The sequence below is a fragment of the Ranitomeya imitator genome, chromosome 1 (assembly GCF_032444005.1).
Source record: "Ranitomeya imitator isolate aRanImi1 chromosome 1, aRanImi1.pri, whole genome shotgun sequence".
NCBI classification, from domain to species: Eukaryota; Metazoa; Chordata; class Amphibia; order Anura; family Dendrobatidae; genus Ranitomeya; species Ranitomeya imitator.
This window is the reverse complement of record NC_091282.1, coordinates 1,205,726,762-1,205,745,266: the sequence shown is the minus strand read 5'-3', so window position 1 is coordinate 1,205,745,266 and position 18,505 is coordinate 1,205,726,762. Positions and strand designations below refer to the sequence as shown.

The window sequence follows — 18,505 nt, the reverse complement described above, 5'->3', positions numbered from 1 at the left end:
TACACATTAGATGGTAGGCTGGTCATGCTAACTTCAGCAGGTTCGACCAACAGTGAACTAATCTGATGGATCATTATTGGTAGTCAGAGTAGCTTCCCCTCCACCCCTATAGTAATATCCACCTTCTGAGTTATTACAGCTCATCCACCACCCCTCCTCGGCTGTCAATTATAGTACGCCGCCTCCTCCCAGTACAGTTTTCTACCCAGCCCACCTGGCCTTTCTGTGATTAGCATTGTTTCCCACCTGGCCCACCTCTTCTTAACATTATTTCCCTCCTGACCCGCCTCTTGCTAACATTGTTTCCCACCTGGCCCACCTCTTCCTAACATTGTTTCCCACAAGGCCCTCCTCTCCCTAACATTGTTTCCCTCCTGGCCCGCCTCTTCCTAACATTGTTTCCTACCTGGCCCACATCTCCCTAACATTATTTCCCACCTGGCCCACCTCTTCCTAACATTGTTTCCCTCCTGGCTCGCCTCTTGCTAACATTGTTTCCCACCTGGCCCACCTCTCCCTAACATTGTTTCCCACCTGGCCCACCTCTCCCTAACATTGTTTCCCACCTGGCCCGCCTCTTCCTAACATTGTTTCCTGCCTGGCCCGCCTCTTCCTAACATTGTTTCCCTCCTGGCCCGCCTCTTGCTAACATTGTTTCCCACCTGGCCCACCTCTCCCTATCATTGTTTCCCATCTGGCCCACCTCTTCCTAACATTGTTTCCCACCTGGGCCACCTCTTCTTAACATTGTTTCCCACTTCACCCATCTTCCCCTAACATTGTTTCTCTCTGGCCTTTCCAAGATTAACATTGTTTTCCACCTGGCCCACAGCTTCCTAACATTGTTTCCCACCTGGGCCACCTCTTCCTAACATTGTTTCCCTCCTGGCCTGCCTCTTCCTAACATTGCTTCCCACCTGGCCCGCCTCTTCCTAACATTGTTTTCCACCTGGCCCACAGCTTCCTAACATTATTTTCCACCTGGCCCTCCTCTTCCTAACATTGTTTCCCTCCTTGCCCGCCTCTTCCTAACATTGTTTCCCACCTGGCCCACCTCTTCCTAACATTGTTTCCCTCCTGGCCTGCCTCTTCCTAACATTGTTTCCCTCCTGGCCCACCTCTTCCTAACATCGTTTCCCTCCTGGCCTGCCTCTTCCTAACATTGTTTCCCACCTGGGCCACCTCTTCTTAACATTGTTTCCCACCTCACCCACCCTCGTCAAGCTTTGTTTCCCACCTGGCCCACCTTTGCTTAGCATTGTTTCCCATTATGACATCTCCCAACCACCTAACCTCACATAGAAGGATAGTAGCAGGATAACAGGGCACCTCTAACCCCACACAGTAGTTTCCCAAGTCCGCACCCATGAACTGCTCTCCCAAGATATGCGTTCTCCAGTCATATACTGATCCGATCGCTTAGTGCATTGGTCTGTAGTCGCAGGGATTGAAGCAGGAGAAGCTCCATTTATGAAAGCCACTGGGGTCTCTCTTTTTCACCAGCAGGAGTAAGATGTGACCGCTTCTGCTGGGATAGATTAGGATCGATGAACTTGGTACCAGATTAATATCGTACTTTGCTCTTCTTTGCAGTCTACCTGGAACAGGTTATTTTTCTGGAAGAGCGTCACGGAAAAACTACCTCTGAAACCTCACCAGATCCGGATCCTGAATCCACTCATAGTCAAAGAGACAGCCATGGATATCCTGCAATTTCTTCCCCCTCGGCAGAAGTGGTGGGGCTGGGACAAGGTATACTGACTGACGAAGTGGAGGAAGTCATAGACTATAATGAGTGGCTTCTCGAAAGCCTTGGCATCAAATATCCTTGAAGCGATGGGGAGGCTGTCCACGTCTCAGGCCATGGTGATGCTAGTTTTTCAGCTGCTCGGCCTCCTGTTGACATAAGCGTGGGGGTCTTTACAAGAAACTTCTGTTATGTTAACACTAGTAAAAAGACAAATTCTATTGTTATTTCTATGGTTGTCGTGCAGCTGTCCCAAAAGCTGGTGGCCTGACCCCTTATACCTCATGGGTGACGACTACAGTCCTCGTGCTGCATAGTCACGGACTGAGAGCAATGCCCACCATTTGGCACCAGACTAAACTGATGTGGGGACTATGTGGTGGACATATCAGTTATTTTTTTCATAGTGGGAGGTGAAGACCAATGGTGGCTTACAATCTAATGCTGGGCATACACATTTGACTGAGCGGAATCATTTAGACGGGACAAGCCATGTAGGCATCCTGACTTTTTCTTAATGGTAAACGTTAGGAGAAAAAAGGGATGACGATCGGTCATGTTGAATCCAATTGTAGTTAGCCGTCAGATGCGTCTGTGCATTTCTCCAGTCTCCCCTTTTAGGAACACGTGCACGCTCGGTTGAAGAGTGATACACAATAAACGGGGGCCCAGAAATCTGCTCAATCCCCCATACAGAGGCACACGTCTCCGTCTGGTCATTTTCAGTTGCCGTCAACGCCCTGTAGATTAATTTGGAAATCACTGAGTCAACCGTGAAGGATCAATTTAGATCCTCCCTCAACAGAGTCAGAGTACATATGTATGGGGAGGGTTGGGGGAAATAATTGCTGTCTTGAGCACTGTTAATAAAATGAATGAAGCTACGATGGTGGACACAAAAGAGGTGGTTCGAGGGACACATGCACGCTCAGCCAAGTATGGGGCAATTAATGGCGTCTGTCATTCTGTAGTCTGACCAACCTGAACAAAACTTACGGATTGTGATGGAGAAATGAACGGCTCCAACGTTTGTAACTTTGCTCTTGTTTTCCTTGTAGAACGTCCCCACCATTGGAGCCATAGCCATGGTCATGGCCACCCATTTGTGTGATGAAGTGAGCATCGCCGGTTTCGGCTACGACATGAGTCAGCCGGACACACCCTTACATTACTTTGACAACATGTGCATGAACGCGATGAACCGTCAGCCCATGCACGACGTCAGCAAGGAGAGGAAGCTGCTGAAGTCCTTGGTGCGGGAGGGCGTGGTGAAAGACTTAAGTGGAGGACTCCATTGTGAATTCTGCGCCTCCCATCAGACTCATGGTGTCCCCACTGCTGCGTAGATATTTGGGGGCTTTAACATGTGGTGAGAGAAAGCTGTCCTGCCTCCTGTGGAGTATTGTGCATATTGCGGCTATTGACGCTGTATCAAGGTTGAAGACCCCCGGAGTGATCAGCTGCCGCACTGCAGACCTCAATCAATCAAAACAGTAATTTTCAAATATTTTATTGCCTTGCCTTAATTCCGACTTAACCCATAAGCGGTGAGATCAATTTGGAATATTGGAGACTATCTGGATCATGCTGTGTTCTGTTCACATGGCAGCTATAACTCACTTTAAGGAGATCCAAGATGGCAGACCTGTCCTTTTATATACCCCTCCTTCCTCACACTGTTGAAGCTTTATTTATAGCGCTCACTCCTGGATGCCGTCTGCTGCTTTCCTTTTCAGGGGCATCGTAAATATCACAGAACCACTGCGGAGGATGACGGGGCTCCATATTGGCACACTATGTGCCTATCCTACATCCTGGGGTCATCCAGGATTAGATAAAAATGCCATTTTATTCCAGACGCAGCGCCACCCCTGTCCACAGGTCACATGTGGTATTGCAGATCTGCTCCATTCACTCGAGTCTAGCCGAGCTGCAATCCCAAAAACAACCAACGACAGGGGTACCACTGTTCCTGGAAGAAAGCAGCCATGTTTTTTCTAATCCTTTACAACCCCCTTAATGCCATAACTCAGGACATCCCCACCCCCAAAATCCTCCACACCCGCCCATCTTGCTACAAAATTTACGTAAAAAAATCTTCTAAAATATTAGTAAGCCATTATATCTGTTTTTAGAAGGCTGGGTGACGACCATTATGGCCAATCACAGTGGTGACGAGGGGGGTCTTCACCCCAAATTTCTGTAGGATCCATTTTCTATCCCATACTGTTGCTTTACCGGGCAGAAAGCGGGGTGACAACTTTTTAGGACGCTGTAATGAACGCCATATTTGTTGTCAGCCAGATTTTCTAGAAATGGGAATAATGGGGGAAAAAAAATTCCTGCGATTTTGGGAGGATTTTAGGTAGGAAATTGTTGTATTTCCTCAGACGGCAGTTTCCATACAGGGCAGAATTTTTTTACTGTAAGAATTGACAATACTGTAAATTTATTGTCGCCTTCGATCCATTGCAGGCAATGGGAGATTCTCTGTATTATTTTATACCAGTATTACGCTCTGATCGCTGCCTTTAAACTTCCAGAGAAAGCGGGATAATATATGTAGCGACAGCATAAAAGAGAAATATTGCACAAGCACGGTACCCTGACCCCTGGAGGGGAGAAGAACACTTTGCTCAAAGTCAGAGCTCCATTTTTCAAACACATAGCTCCAAATCCTCTGCTTTAAAGGGAATCTGTCAACACAGAGCAGCATGAAGTAGGGTCAGAGAGCCTGATTCCAGGGATAGACTCCTTACTGGGCAGCTTTCTGCAGTTTTGATAGAATCACTGTTTTCTCTGCTGTAGATGTAGCAGTGCTATAAATACTGAGCTGTGTATAACCCCGCCCACACCCCTGATTGGCAGCTTCCTGAGTATACGGTCCAATCAAAGGAGGGGGTGGGGTTACACAGATTAGCTGGACTGCCTGGCACAGGACGCCTAGTCCTGCAGTGATAATCTTTTGCTGATAAAACACTGATTGTATTTAAACTACAGCACACAGCTTAATAAGTATCACTCTCTGTGCCCTTACATTATGCTGGTCTAAAATTACATAGCAAAAATTTGCTGACAAATTCCCTTTAACATAAAGTTAAATTTCATCATTTTGGCTACTCTCAGCTTCCTCTAGGGGCGATTTCAATAGACTAATTATTGCATCCAGCAATCAATATATTGTAAATATATAGCATCGCCAATTTTTATCTTTGCGCTTTCGTTTTTCCCTCCTCTTGTCCCAAGAAACATCTTCTTTTTTTTCCCAATACAAGGACTTGTTTTTTTGCGGGACGAGTTGTATTTTTTGAGCGACACTGTTCACTTTATCATACAACGTACTGAAAAAAGTGGAATAAAAGTACGGTAAAATAGTGAAAAAATGTAATTCCGTTTATTTTTATGGGGGCTTCTTTTCACGGCATTCATTCTGCGGTAAATATGACTCGGCAACATGACTCTCCAGGTCAGTGCCATTACGGAGATACCAAACTTGTATTTTTTTTATTACTATTATTTTAGTATCTTAAAAAATCAGAACTATAATTAAAAAAAAAAAAAAAAGTTATTTTTTGTCGCAATTTTCCGGGACTCTGAACTAATTTATTTTTCCGTGTATGGAGCTGGGCGAGGGCTTGTTTTTGGCGTACCAAGCTGTAGTTTTTATTGGTACCATTTTGGGGTTCACATGATATTTTCTATTGCATTTTTTGGAAGAAGTGTTTTCATTTTAGGCTTAAATTATTTTATATTTCGAGATCAGACTTCTATGGATGTAGCGATATTATACACTGTATATTTATTTTTTTTACAGTGTTTTGGTCATTTAGTTTTAAAGTGGGAAAAGGGAGGGATTCAAACTTTTAATATTTTGAAATATATATATTTTTTATTTGCGCTTTATATTTTTTAGACTTCCCTAGCGGACTTGAAATTGTGAATATTTTTACTTTATATTGCAAGACTTTGATTTTTCAGTATATAGTTAAAATCTTGATTTTCTATGAAGCACAGCCCATGGCTGGGCTTCTCAGGAGCACCAAGGTATGGTGGCAACGGCCAACCATCGGCTCTCCATGATCGAAAGGAGAGTGGGGGTCGAAAAATTTCATAAGACATCAGCAGTGATCGGAGTTGGCTCTGCCGGTTGTATAACACAACTGTTTCGCGTGGATCAGGCTACATGACAAATAGCATGTCATGGGACATAATATGGCCGAGGAACGTTTCCAGGTCTAGATCATCATTTATCTGATTTGGTGGAGGTCCATCTCCTGGTAGCCATGTTGATCAACTCTTTGAACAGATCATGGCACGTAAAAATGCCCAATGAGTTGGGCACGACCCCCTCAATTATCTGATCGGGTGGGTCCAAGAGCTGGACCTTCACCCTTCACCCATCGAATATTGAAGACCTATTCCAAGAAATGGTCATAAATTAGTCTCAGGACACCGCTTTAAGTTCCTTCATGTGGAAGCTGCTTGTAGCCAATTTATTTTCTTTGCATCTCTATGACCGTGCAAGGGAATTGGAGCTTTGTACCAGAAAAATTAAAAAAAACAGCGCTCAAACCGAATTATTGATGTATGGATAAGCACAAAATTTGGGGACTGGGATGAAACGATGTTCAGGGGAGTACGTCCACTTTTACGATAAATGCAATAAAACTTTCCAGATTGTGATGAATCCTAGTTTATGTACCTGGACTATCCATCCATTGATGGAGCATTTGGAGTGTCTTTGGCTAGCTTCAAGGGGAATTGCGGTCAGAGAAAAATGGTGGTTGCATGGAACCATATGGCGGCAGAGATGGAACAAGTGACGCCATATGGTGTTTCTATCAAAGAAAGTAGAGTTGTTAAGAATCAATAGGCAGGACCCATCAGTAATCTGTGGCCATTGGACCAGAGCCATGAGAACCACCACTTACCTGACGATATCCACGACTTCTCTTTTGATTAGCCGGTGAGGTGCCAACGTCACATGTGCATCATGCCTTCGAAGATGATGTCCCGCCAGGCTGGGTAATCAAAAGAAGAGCAATGGATACCATCAAGCTCTGATCCAACCGCCACCGGTTACTGACGAGGCCGACGGATGGGGCCGACTATCCATTTTCATCAATTGTAGCCGAGACCAGCTAGAGGCACCATGTTACAGAACTGTCCCACAGAGATCCCTATCAAGGCAATGTGCACAGGACCTTACATTAACCCGTCCATTTTCACAGTCTGAATATGGAGCGCGATTCATGGACTGGGACGTAGGTCTCCTGACCTAAACTAGGCAGCCTCATAGTCCTGTATGAGTTAAACCAGTAACCTAACTAGCACGAGAAGGGTCCTGGCCAGGGGCAGAGATATCATTGGTGCAACTTGTGCATCACACAGGGGTCCAAGACGTATAGGGGCCACTTCTACATCCAAAGCAGGTGGAATCGTAAGCTACTGGACGGTAAAGGGTCAATTTAATCTTGCACAGGAGCCTCTTCTGTCTATGTCCACCGGTGGTCCTGGAACAGTGAAAGAACAGTCACAGAGACTTGTAGAAGTTAAAGCTCTAATCTGGGCCCCTCCACTCTTTTTGTCCATTTTAATAGGTAAGCCAGCCCCCTTTTTTGTGACTGCTGATATATAGACAGGGAAGGGGGTTGACTTGGCTATTGAAATAATGGGCAGTCACTTGCCACCATCTTGAAATCTGGCGTTCAAGTGGTTGAGGCATCAGAACTTGTAGGTAAAGATTGGGCTCGAACAATATTGCTAAATGACATAATTAAAATTAGTGAAATTTACATGCAATTTTTCTCGCCCCTCTTGTACCTCGTCGCCTTTTATTGTCTGGGTTCATATAGGTGGCTTTTGTGCCTAAACACTCAGGAATTTTAGGTTTGGACTGATTTTCTTACCATTACCATGTGAAGCTTATTTTTTTTTTTTTTAGTTTTTTATTTTTTGAATAATTTATTTGGTTTGTCGCTTAAGTGATGTGCGGAACACGGTGAAGGTTTCCTGTGGTTGTGCGGCCAAGAAGAGGTCGGAGTGTTCAGTCTTTAATGTATTTATTCATTGTTGTCGTCTGATCATGTTTCGGAGATGAGTCTTTTGAATTCATCATCAGAGATATATATATTTTTGGGGAATTTGGTTGGAAAGATGTTGATCCCTCCATTCCCTACAATTGAAATAAATCACTTAAAAAATAAATTATGTATTAAGTTTTTGCTTTTAAATCCATTTATGACTTTTTGGGTTCGTTCACACAAGCGTCCAAATCGGATGAGTGCGATGAGATAAAAAAATCGCAGTGCTCTCCGACCAATGTTATTATATGAGGCAGTGCAACATGCTGCGTATATTGGACGAGATTCGTCAATGGGTGCAAGAAAAAAACGGACGGATGGATCTCAAAGGACCCTGGAAATTACCTCAGCCAACTACTGTAAATTCACAGCCAGAACGCTGGGAATAGATAGAAGATAGAATAGATAGATAGATAGATAGATAGATAGATAGATAGATAGATAGATAATAGATAGATAGATAGATGATAGATAATAGATGATAGATAGATAGATGATAGATAGATAGATAAATAGATAGATAGATGATAGATAGATAGATGATAGATAATAGATTATTATTATTATTATTATTATACATTTTTATAGCGCCATTTATTCCATGGCGCTTTACATGTGAATACGGGGCAAATATAGACAAATACATTAACCATGAGCAGATAACAAGGCACACGAGTACATAAGGAGGGAGGACCCTGCCCGTGAGGGCTCACAGTCTGCAGGGGGTGGGTGAGGATACACTAGGAGAGGGAAGAGCTGGCTGTACGGCTGTTCAGTAGGTTGAGGATCACTGCAGGCTGTAGGCTTGTCGGAAGAGATGAGTCTTCAGGTTCTTTTTGAAGGTTTCTATGGTAGGCGCAAGTCTGATGTGTTGGGGTAGAGAGTTCCAGAGTATGGGGGAAGCACGGGAGAAGTCTTGGATGCGGTTATGGGAAGAAGAGATGAGAGGGGAGTAGAGAAGGAGGTCTTGGGAGGATCGGAGGTCGCGTGTAGGTAGGTACCGGGAGACCATGTCACAGATGTATGGAGGAGACAGGTTGTGGATGGCTTTGTATGTCAGTGTGAGGGTTTTGAACTGGAGTCTCTGGGCGATAGGAAGCCAGTGAAGGGCTTGACACAGGGGAGAGGCTGGGGAATAGCGGGGGGACAGGTGGATTAGTCGGGCAGCAGAGTGTAGGATGGATTGGAGTGGTGCCAGAGTGCTAGAGGGGAGTCCAGAGAGTAGGAGGTTGCAGTAGTTGAGGCGGGAGATGATAAGGGCATGCACTAGCGTTTTTGCAGTGTTGCGGTCAAGGAAAGCACGGATCCGGGAAATATTTTTGAGTTTGAGACGACAGGAGGAGGCAAGGGCTTGGATATGTGGCTTGAAAGAGAGGGCAGAGTCGAGGATCACCCCGAGGCACCGGGCGTGTGGGACTGGGGAAAGTGAGCAGCCATTGACATTGATGGATAGGTCTGGTGGAGGGGTGGAGTGAGATGGGGGAAAGATGATGAATTCTGTTTTGTCCATGTTCAGTTGTAGAAAGCGAGCAGAAAAGAAGGCTGAAATGGCAGACAGACAGTGCGGGATTTTGGTAAGCAAGGAGGAGAGGTCAGGTCCGGAGAGGTAGATCTGCGTGTCGTCAGCGTAGAGATGGTACTGCATACCGTGGGATTCTATGAGCTGTCCCAGGCCGAAAGTGTAGATGGAGAAGAGTAGGGGTCCTAGAACAGAGCCTTGAGGAACACCGACTGACAAGGGGCGAAGTGAGGAGGTGGTGTGGGGGAGGGAGACACTGAATGTTCGGTCTGTCAGATATGACGAGATCCAGGAAAGGGCCAAGTCTGTGATGCCAAGGGATGAGAGGATTTGTAGCAAAAGGGAGTGATCTACAGTGTCAAAGGCAGAAGACAAGTCCAGGAGAAGGAGGACAGAGTAGTGTCGCTTGCTCCTGGCAGTTAGTAGGTCATTGGTGACTTTAGTTAGGGCAGTTTCAGTTGAGTGATGGGAACGGAAGCCTGATTGTAACCGATCAAAGAGGGAGCAGGAGGAGAAGTGGGAGGACAGTTCAAGATGGACGTGTTGCTCCAGCAATTTGGAGGCATAAGGGAGAAGAGATATTGGGCGATAATAGATAATAGATAATAGATGATAGATAATAGATGATAGATAATAGATAGATAATAGATGATAGATAGATAGATAGATAGATAGATAGATAGATAGATGATAGAGATAGATAGATAATAGATGATAGATAATAGATAGATAGATAATAGATTATAGATAGATAGATAATATATATAGATAGATAACAGATAGATAGATAGATAGATAATAGATCGATAGATATATAGATAGATGATAGAGATAGATAGATAGATAATAGATGATAGATAATAGATAGATAGATAGATAGATAGATAATAGATAGATAGATAGATAATAGATGATAGATAGATAGATAATATATATAGATAGATAATAGATAGATGATAGATGATTGATAGATAGATAGATAATAGATAGATAGATAATAGATCGATAGATATATAGATGATAGATAGATAGATAATAGATAGATAGATAGATGATAGATAGATAGATAGATAGATGATAGAGATAGATAGATAGATAGATAGATAATAGATAGATAGATAGATAGATAGATAATAGATAGATAATAGATAATAGATAGATAATATATATAGATAAATAGATAGATAGATAGATAGATGATTGATAGATAGATAGATAATAGATAGATAGATAGATAATAGATCGATAGATAGATAATAGATCGATAGATATATAGATGATAGATAGATAGATGATAGAGATAGATAGATAGATAGATAGATAATAGATGATAGATAATAGATAGATAGATAGATAGATAGATAGATAGATAGATAATAGATAGATAGATAATAGATGATAGATAGATAGATAATATATATAGATAGATAATAGATAGATAGATAGATGATAGATGATTGATAGATAGATAGATAATAGATAGATAGATAATAGATCGATAGATATATAGATGATAGATAGATAGATAGATAGATAATAGATAGATAGATAGATGATAGATAGATAGATGATAGAGATAGATAGATAGATAGATAGATAATAGATAGATAGATAGATAATAGATAGATAGATAATAGATGATAGATAGATAGATAGATAGATAATATATATAGATAAATAGATAGATAGATAGATGATTGATAGATAGATAATAGATAGATAGATAGATAATAGATCGATAGATATATAGATGATAGATAGATAGATAGATAGATAGATAGATAGATAGATAGATAGATAGATAGATGATAGATAGATGATAGAGATAGATAGATAATAGATGATAGATAATAGATGATAGATAATAGATGATAGATAGATAATAGATAGATGATAGAGATAGATAGATAATAGATGATAGATAATAGATAGATAGCTAGATAATAGATGATAGATAGATAGATAGATGATAGATGATAGATAGATAGATAGATAGATAGATGACAGATAGATAGATAGATAGATAGATAGATAGATAGATAGATAGATAATAGATAGATACAGGGCCGGCGTCAGCACCCGGCGTACCCGGGCAAGTGCCGGGGCCCTGGCGAGACAGGGGGGCCCATTCAGGGCCGGCATTAGGGGCAGGCAGCTGCCTAGGGCCCCCGCTCCCCCAGGCACATCACGCAGCCACTATGGGGCCTCTGTGAGGCAGGGGGGCCCGCCTGTCACCAGCGCCAACTTCCCCGTCACCGCATTGAACTATACCGGCGTCTGCCGGTAAAGTTCAAAGCAAATGATGGAGGAGAGAGCGTCACCTGACGCTCCCTCTCCCATCATTCCCCACTCCGCCTCGGACACTGCCGTTGCGGGTGCGAGATGATGTCATCGTGCACTCACTGTGTGTCAGGCAGTGCAGTGGCAGCCGCTGAGACCGGAGCAGGGAGCAGCGCGGGCACGTTGAGAGGTGAGGAGTGTTTTTTTTGTTTTTTTTTTAATTATAACAGTGAGTACTGGACTATGGGGCCATTATTGGGGGGAGGGGGGCTGTGCTGTATACTACATGTCTGTGCTATATACTACATGGGTGTTATATACTACATGGGCTGTGCTATATACTATATGGGCTGTTATATGCTATGTGGGCTGTGCTATATACTACATGTCTGTACTATATACTACATGGCTGTGTTATATACTACGTGGGCTGTGCTATATACTATATGGGCTGTTATATGCTACGTGGGCTGTTATATACTACGTGGGCTGTGTTATATACTATATGGCTGTGTTATATACTATATGGCTGTGTTATATGCTATCATGAATCGTGGTATGTGTTAAAGCGGGGGGGGGGGGGGGGCCCACTGAGACTCTTTCGCCCGGGGCCCTCAAAAACCTTGAGCCGGCCCTGGATAGATAGATGATTGATAGATAGATAGATAACAGATAGATAATAGATAGATAATAGATAGATGATAGATAGATAGATTGATAATAGATAGATAGATACACCTGAAACAATTGGAGTGTTGCCTTCATTTTTTTCTTCTGTTTAGTTTGGCAAGTATTAGGGTATGTGCACACGTTCAGGTTTCTTCGTGTTTTTTTCACGTTTTTTCATTATAAAAACGCGATAAAACTGCATTAGAAACTGCAGACATATACATCCTATCATTTAGAATGCATTCTGCAATTTTTGTGCACATGATGCGTTTTTTTCCGCGAAAAAAAACGCATCGCTGTAAAGAAAAGCAGCATGTTCATCAATTTTGCGGTTTTTTTCACGTTTCACGTCTATGCATTTGAAGAAATCGTGCAAAAAACGCATCAAAAACGCGCAAAAACGCATCAAAAACGCGCAAAAAAAACGCAAAAAAAACGCACGCGGATTTCTGGCAGAAATGTCAGGTTTTTGTCAGGAAAATTTCTGCCAGAAATCCTGATGTGTGCACATTAAAGGTACCTTCACACTCAGCAACTTTACAACGAGAACGACAACGATCCGTGACGTTGCAGCGTCCTGGATAGCGATCTCGTTGTGGTTGACACGCAGCAGCGATCTGGATCCCGCTGTGACATCACTGGTCGGAGCTAGAAGGCCAGAACTTTATTTGGTCGTCAGGTCAGCGTGTATCGTCATGTTTGACAGCAAAAGCAGCGATGCCAGCAACGCTTTACATGGAGCTAACAACCTTCGAGAATGATAAGTGAGTCGCCGTTACGTCACTGGATCGCTCCTGCATCGTTCTGGAGTTGCTGTGTTTGACGTCTCTACAGTGACCTAAACAGCGACGCTGCAGCGATTGGCTCGTTGATATCGCTGCAGCGTCGCTGAGTGTGACGGTACCTTAAGACTGTTTGCCTGGAGGTCTGGCACCCACTGTGAACTATTGTGCTGTTCCTTTTTTACTAGATAGATAGATAGATAGATAGATAGATAGATAGATAGATAGATAGATAATAGGTAGGTCCGTGGCCGTGGGCGCCCAAGTAAAAGGGACGGACTTAAAGGGGATTTGAATAAAGTTTGCAGAAATAGGAAATGTTCGTGACGCCGCCTGTGGTACTCGGTCAGGGGTGACCGATGCTGCTTAAAGGGGTCCTCTGGGGGTAATAGTACTGCAGCAAAGATGGTATCGCTTCCCAAAGGTGAAACTGGGTCCCCAGGGCTCCCGGTGTGTTTGGACAAGGATGGTATGGTGCCGGAAATAAACGGAGGACACAGGACTGCACTCTCTGTACCTGGTTTACTGTTGGTAGTCAGTCTCAGTCCAGGGTACCGGCAACAGGTGACGGTGGAGTCCAGGCTTCCTGGAAACGAATTGAACCTCCTTTGCCAGGTCAGATTGGGAGCCTTCCACTATGCGCTGATTATTAGTCACTTGTGGCCTGTGGCTTCCTGACAAGGTCCTCTTTCTCTCCTGTCCTGGGACAGTACCTGCACGGTAGGCAACTGGAGCTGTTTCCGTGGGGTCTCTATCCACGGTGACTCTGGGCTCTAGATGTTGCTGTACCTCAGGTGTAATGTGGACAAGTCACACAAACAACACAGGTCAGGAAATGTGCAAAGGTTTTTGAAACATTTCAACAGGTTTAAACAGGTACAAACTTTTTCTTCCCTTACGGGAGGCACTTTGGCATTAAACGTTACATAACAGAATTTATATAAGTACGACTGGTCTTGTACCAGGGTGTCCTTGTTTATAAACCTTAGTAATGATGCGGGGGACCCGTCATAAACCCCCAATGTGGGTCTTGGGTGGGCAACAAGGCATATTATCCAGACCTGGTTTTCAGCCACGCCAGATGGTTTTTCTTCTGTCTAAGGGAGCGAACAAGGCCCTACCCTGGCTGACAATGTGGGTAGAACCAAAAGGTGCACCTTGAAGGTGCCAACTATTTACAGTAAAGTTTTTGGGCAATTCACCGTCCATTACCCTATCTAAAATTTTCAGTAAGCATTAGCAAACATTTTTAAACAGGTAACATCAATTATTGACATTTTACATTTTTAGTCCCTGTAACAGGCTGGGATCTGATCTCTGGTGCTACGGGTAGATCTACGCAGCACAGGCACTGAGGGTGATCTGACCAGATTCACTAGGCTTGCAATCACTGGTGTTATGCACTCTCTGATGGCTATGCTACTGGGGATTCTAGGTAGCACAGGTGTACTTGACCTACTAAGAGTACTTCTGCTCACTGTGGGCATGACAGATTCACGAACAACAGAAGGTGGATTCTCTTGCGCCGCTGCTGCTGTAACATCTGCTGCTTGAGCCCGCTGGTGTAGAGTCTCTTCTGCTTTAGGATGGTTTTGAGTCACATCTCCTTCTGGTATTTCCAACTGGGGAAAGGTCAAAACAGGCACCACTATCGCTTGATTTACCTGAGTCCATGACTGGGGAAAATCTCCAAGAACGGTATGGATTTTCTTTTCTTCTTCTACTGGGAGGTGAGAAGTGCCTGGGTCTTTCTCCTTGTCTCTCAGTTAGTCAGGGCACACTTTAAGATGATTCCTTGATACCGCAGTTGAGGTTTCTCCTCCATCTTTGCTTATGAGACACACTTTAGAGTTATCAAAGTTTGAGGGTAGAATGGTATATGGTTCTGCATCCCACTGGTCATCAAGTTTGTACATCCTTCTTTTCCGCTTTAGAACTTGCTCACCTGGTGACAAGGGAATTGCAGGGGCACATTGATTATAGTTTCTTTCTTGTCTCTTTCTTGCCTGGGACAAATTTCTTTCCACACATTCTTGTACATGGCGGTATTTCTGCTGTAGCTCAGTATCCCAATCTGCATCTGGTGAGGTTGTTTCTGGTGTTAGTACTCCCATATCAAGGTCAACAGGTAATTTGCGAGGTCTTCCTCTCATTAGGTAAGCTTGAGTGCAGTTGGTGGAATTCACTGGGATATGATTGTACATATCTACCAAGTCCGGCAACTTCTCTGGCCTTAGCTTTCTCTCTTCCAATGGCAAAGTCTTCAGTAAGTCAATTTACCACCTGCTTCATCCTCTCACGCATACCATTTGTCTGTGGATGGTACGGTGTTGTCCTGATCTTTTTACATCTGTACAGGTGACAGAGCTCCTGGAATACTTCTGCTTCAAAGGCTGGGCCTTGGTCGGTGAGTACCTTTTCAGGGTAACCATGTGGTCGACAAAAGTGTTGTTGGAATGCCTTGGCTGCCATCTTCGCTGTCTGCCTGTTGCACGACTACCAGAAATCTGGAGTAATGATCCACTATGGTCAAGGCATAGACATAGCCTGGCCGGCTTGGAGTTAGCTTCACATGATCCAAAGCAACCAATTCAAGTGGCTGCTTGATGACTATGGACAGTAGGGGTGCCCTCTGGCTGTCATGGTCCTTTCTGCATAGGTTGCATGGGCCACACTCTCGGCACCACTTTTCAATGGCTCTTCTCATACTAATCTAATAGAACCGCCCACGAAGTAGGACTTCCAACTTCTTCCATCCGAAGTGTCCTGCTTCATAGCGGTACGCTTCAAAAACCATTGGCACATCTTGTCTCGGGACTACCACTTGTCAGACCAGCTCATGCGTGTGTTGGTCAATTATTTCTCCGACACAGCTTACTGTCGTAGATAAACAATTTGAGCTTCTCCTTCCACAACTGCTGAGTCTCTTGTGGAGCATCTGAACCAGGGTGTGAATTGGCTTGTGTTAGCAGCACTTTTACCAGACGGACTGCTGGGTCGCTATCCTGCTTCTCTGCCCATCCATGGTGGGGCAATGGGTTCAGCATGGCTTCTCGCCTGTCATTGCGCTTGTTCTTCACATGATGGGAATACTGAGTCACTTTGTGACGGTGGAAGGCTGGTAACTCAATCTCTTCGAGAGCTTCCAGATCTTCTCCCACTTCTGGTAAATGTGGCTTCCTGGACAGCGCATCGGCATTTGCGTTCTTGTGTCCCGCACGGTACTTGATGGTGAACTCATAATTGGACAACCGGGCCATCCATTGCTGCTCCAATGCACATAGATTTGCCATATCCATGTGGGTCAGCGGATTGTTGTCCGTGAAAACGGTAAACTTTGCTGAAGCCAGGTAGTGTTTGAATCGCTCTGCTACTGCCCAGACTATAGCAAGGAACTCCAGCTTGAAGGAACTGTAGTTTTCGGGGTTCTTTTCAGTGGGACGAAGCTTCCTGCTGGCATAGGCAATTACTCTTTCTTTGCCTTTCTGCACCTGGAACAACACTGCTCTCAATACCATGTTGCTGGCGTCTGTGTAAAGTACAAACGGTTGGTCATAGTCAGAGTAGGCCAGTACCTCATCTCCTGTGAGAGCCAACTTCAACCAAGTGAAGGATCCTTCCAGCCTGTCGTTCCACTCAAATAGAGGACCCTTGTCCTTGTTCTTGGTCTTCTTGGATTGGCCCACTAACAGGTCTTGCAGGGGTGCAGCTATCTTAGTGAAGTCCTTAATGAAACTTCAGTAGTAGCCTACCAACCCGAGTAACTGCCTGACTTTGTGGACTTTGATGGGTTTCGGCCAGTCATTGATTACGGTGACCTTGTCAGGGTCTGGTGCCACTCTTTCAGCACTTAACACATGGCCCATGGCCTTACTTTGGGCTTTACCAGGTGGCACTTTAACGGCTTTACCTTCATGCCAAAGTTAGACAGAGCTTCAAACACCTCGGCCAGGTGCTTCAGGTGGTCTTCATATGTCTTGGAAAAGACGATGACATCATCCAGGTACAAGAGGACGGTTTAAAAAGTCTTGTGCCTGAGACAGCACCCCATCATCCTTTGGAATGTCCCTGGTGCGTTGCAAAGTCCGAATGGCATGTAGTTGAATTCGGAGAGGCCCATCAGTGTCGTGAATGCAGTCTTTAATTTATCCGCCTCTGCCACGGGAACCTGCCAGTACCCACTAGTGAGATCTAAGGTGGAGAAATTGACAGCAGATTTTAAAGCAGCTAATGACTTTTCAATTCTGGGCAATGGGTATGCATCCTTGTGGGTAATATGGTTTATCTGCCTGTAGACAACACACATCCTCATTGTACCATCCTTTTTTCTAACAAGGCCTAAAGGAGCTGCCCAGGTGCTACAACTGTCTCTGATTAACCCAGCCTCCTTCATCTCTCGCAACATACTCTTGGCACATTGGTAGTGAGCTGGAAGTACAGGCTGGTACCTCTCTTTTATGGGTGGATGAAGTTGAACGGCTTTTACCTGCCCCAAATCTAGTGGGTGTTTGCTGAATACCCGCTCATACTCATGGACCACCCGCTAAGCCCTCTGTTTTTGGTGTGAAGGGGTAGAGTCAGTGCCCATGTGTAACTTCTGGCACCAATCCTCCAACTGTCCTGCAGAGCCATTGTCCTCCGCCTGGTCGGACAGGACCAAGGGTTCTGTTGCTTTTATTGCATTATCATTAACAGTGAACAGTTTAGCAAGTGTGGCATATCTGGGTAAGTGGACCTCTTTCTCTCCACAATTAAGGACACATACTGGTACCCTCCCCTTGCGGACGTCAACCACCTGTCTGGCTATCAGGATGGTGGGCCTACTGTCTGAATGCACAGGTTCTACCAGAGCCTGGTAGTCTTTACCTCTGAGGCCTATTGCTGCCCAACACCAGAATAATATTTCACTCCGGGGGGTATTGCAATGGGGATTGGATCACTCACTGTGACATGGCCAGTACCAGACAATTCTACCTGTTGTCTCTGCATCAGGGCTCTGATTTCTTTTTGCAGGAGACGTTGCTCACTGGAACCAGCAGTTTCGGCCACCTGTTGTAACAAGACAATGACCTCGGCAAGACAGTTTTCTATGACATTAGTACCTAAGGTCATCATGGGGTTACATTCTCGCTGGCCTTCAATTCTACCACCTTAATGGTTACCTCCTTGTACGTCACTTGTGGCAAAGGCAGACCATTACTGGCTATTATTGTCAAATCACTATCTGGGCCACGGGTAATATCAGAGTCAGCGCAGTACCGTTTGTAAAGAATGTAAGGCATAGTCGTAACCTGAGAGCCTGTGTCCAGTAAAGTGTTCATCGATCACAATGGGAGGACAGGTCATCCTCCGACATACTTGGCTCGCCAACTTTGTGGGCCTGATCATCCTACTCCTGGGGGTTGGCCCTCTGCCCCAGGGGTTG

General features: G+C 44.5%; 1 protein-coding gene across 4 annotated transcripts in view; it reads left to right on the top strand.

Annotated features, from left to right (window-relative positions):
- The window catches only part of ST3GAL5 (ST3 beta-galactoside alpha-2,3-sialyltransferase 5), a 99,120-nt gene extending 92,686 nt beyond the window's left edge, over nucleotides 1–6,434 (top strand). The window contains exons 6-7 of one of the 4 annotated variants that reach the window (XM_069744919.1): nucleotides 1,594–1,752; nucleotides 2,806–6,434. In XM_069744919.1, coding sequence (XP_069601020.1) covers nucleotides 1,594–1,752; nucleotides 2,806–3,093 — 447 coding nt within the window. In that variant the 3' untranslated portion in view covers nucleotides 3,094–6,434. The remainder of the gene's footprint in view (nucleotides 1–1,593; nucleotides 1,753–2,805) is intronic. The other 3 variants (XM_069744920.1, XM_069744921.1, XM_069744922.1) reach the window with 3 other exon arrangements.
- The last annotated feature ends 12,071 nt before the right edge of the window (nucleotides 6,435–18,505 follow it).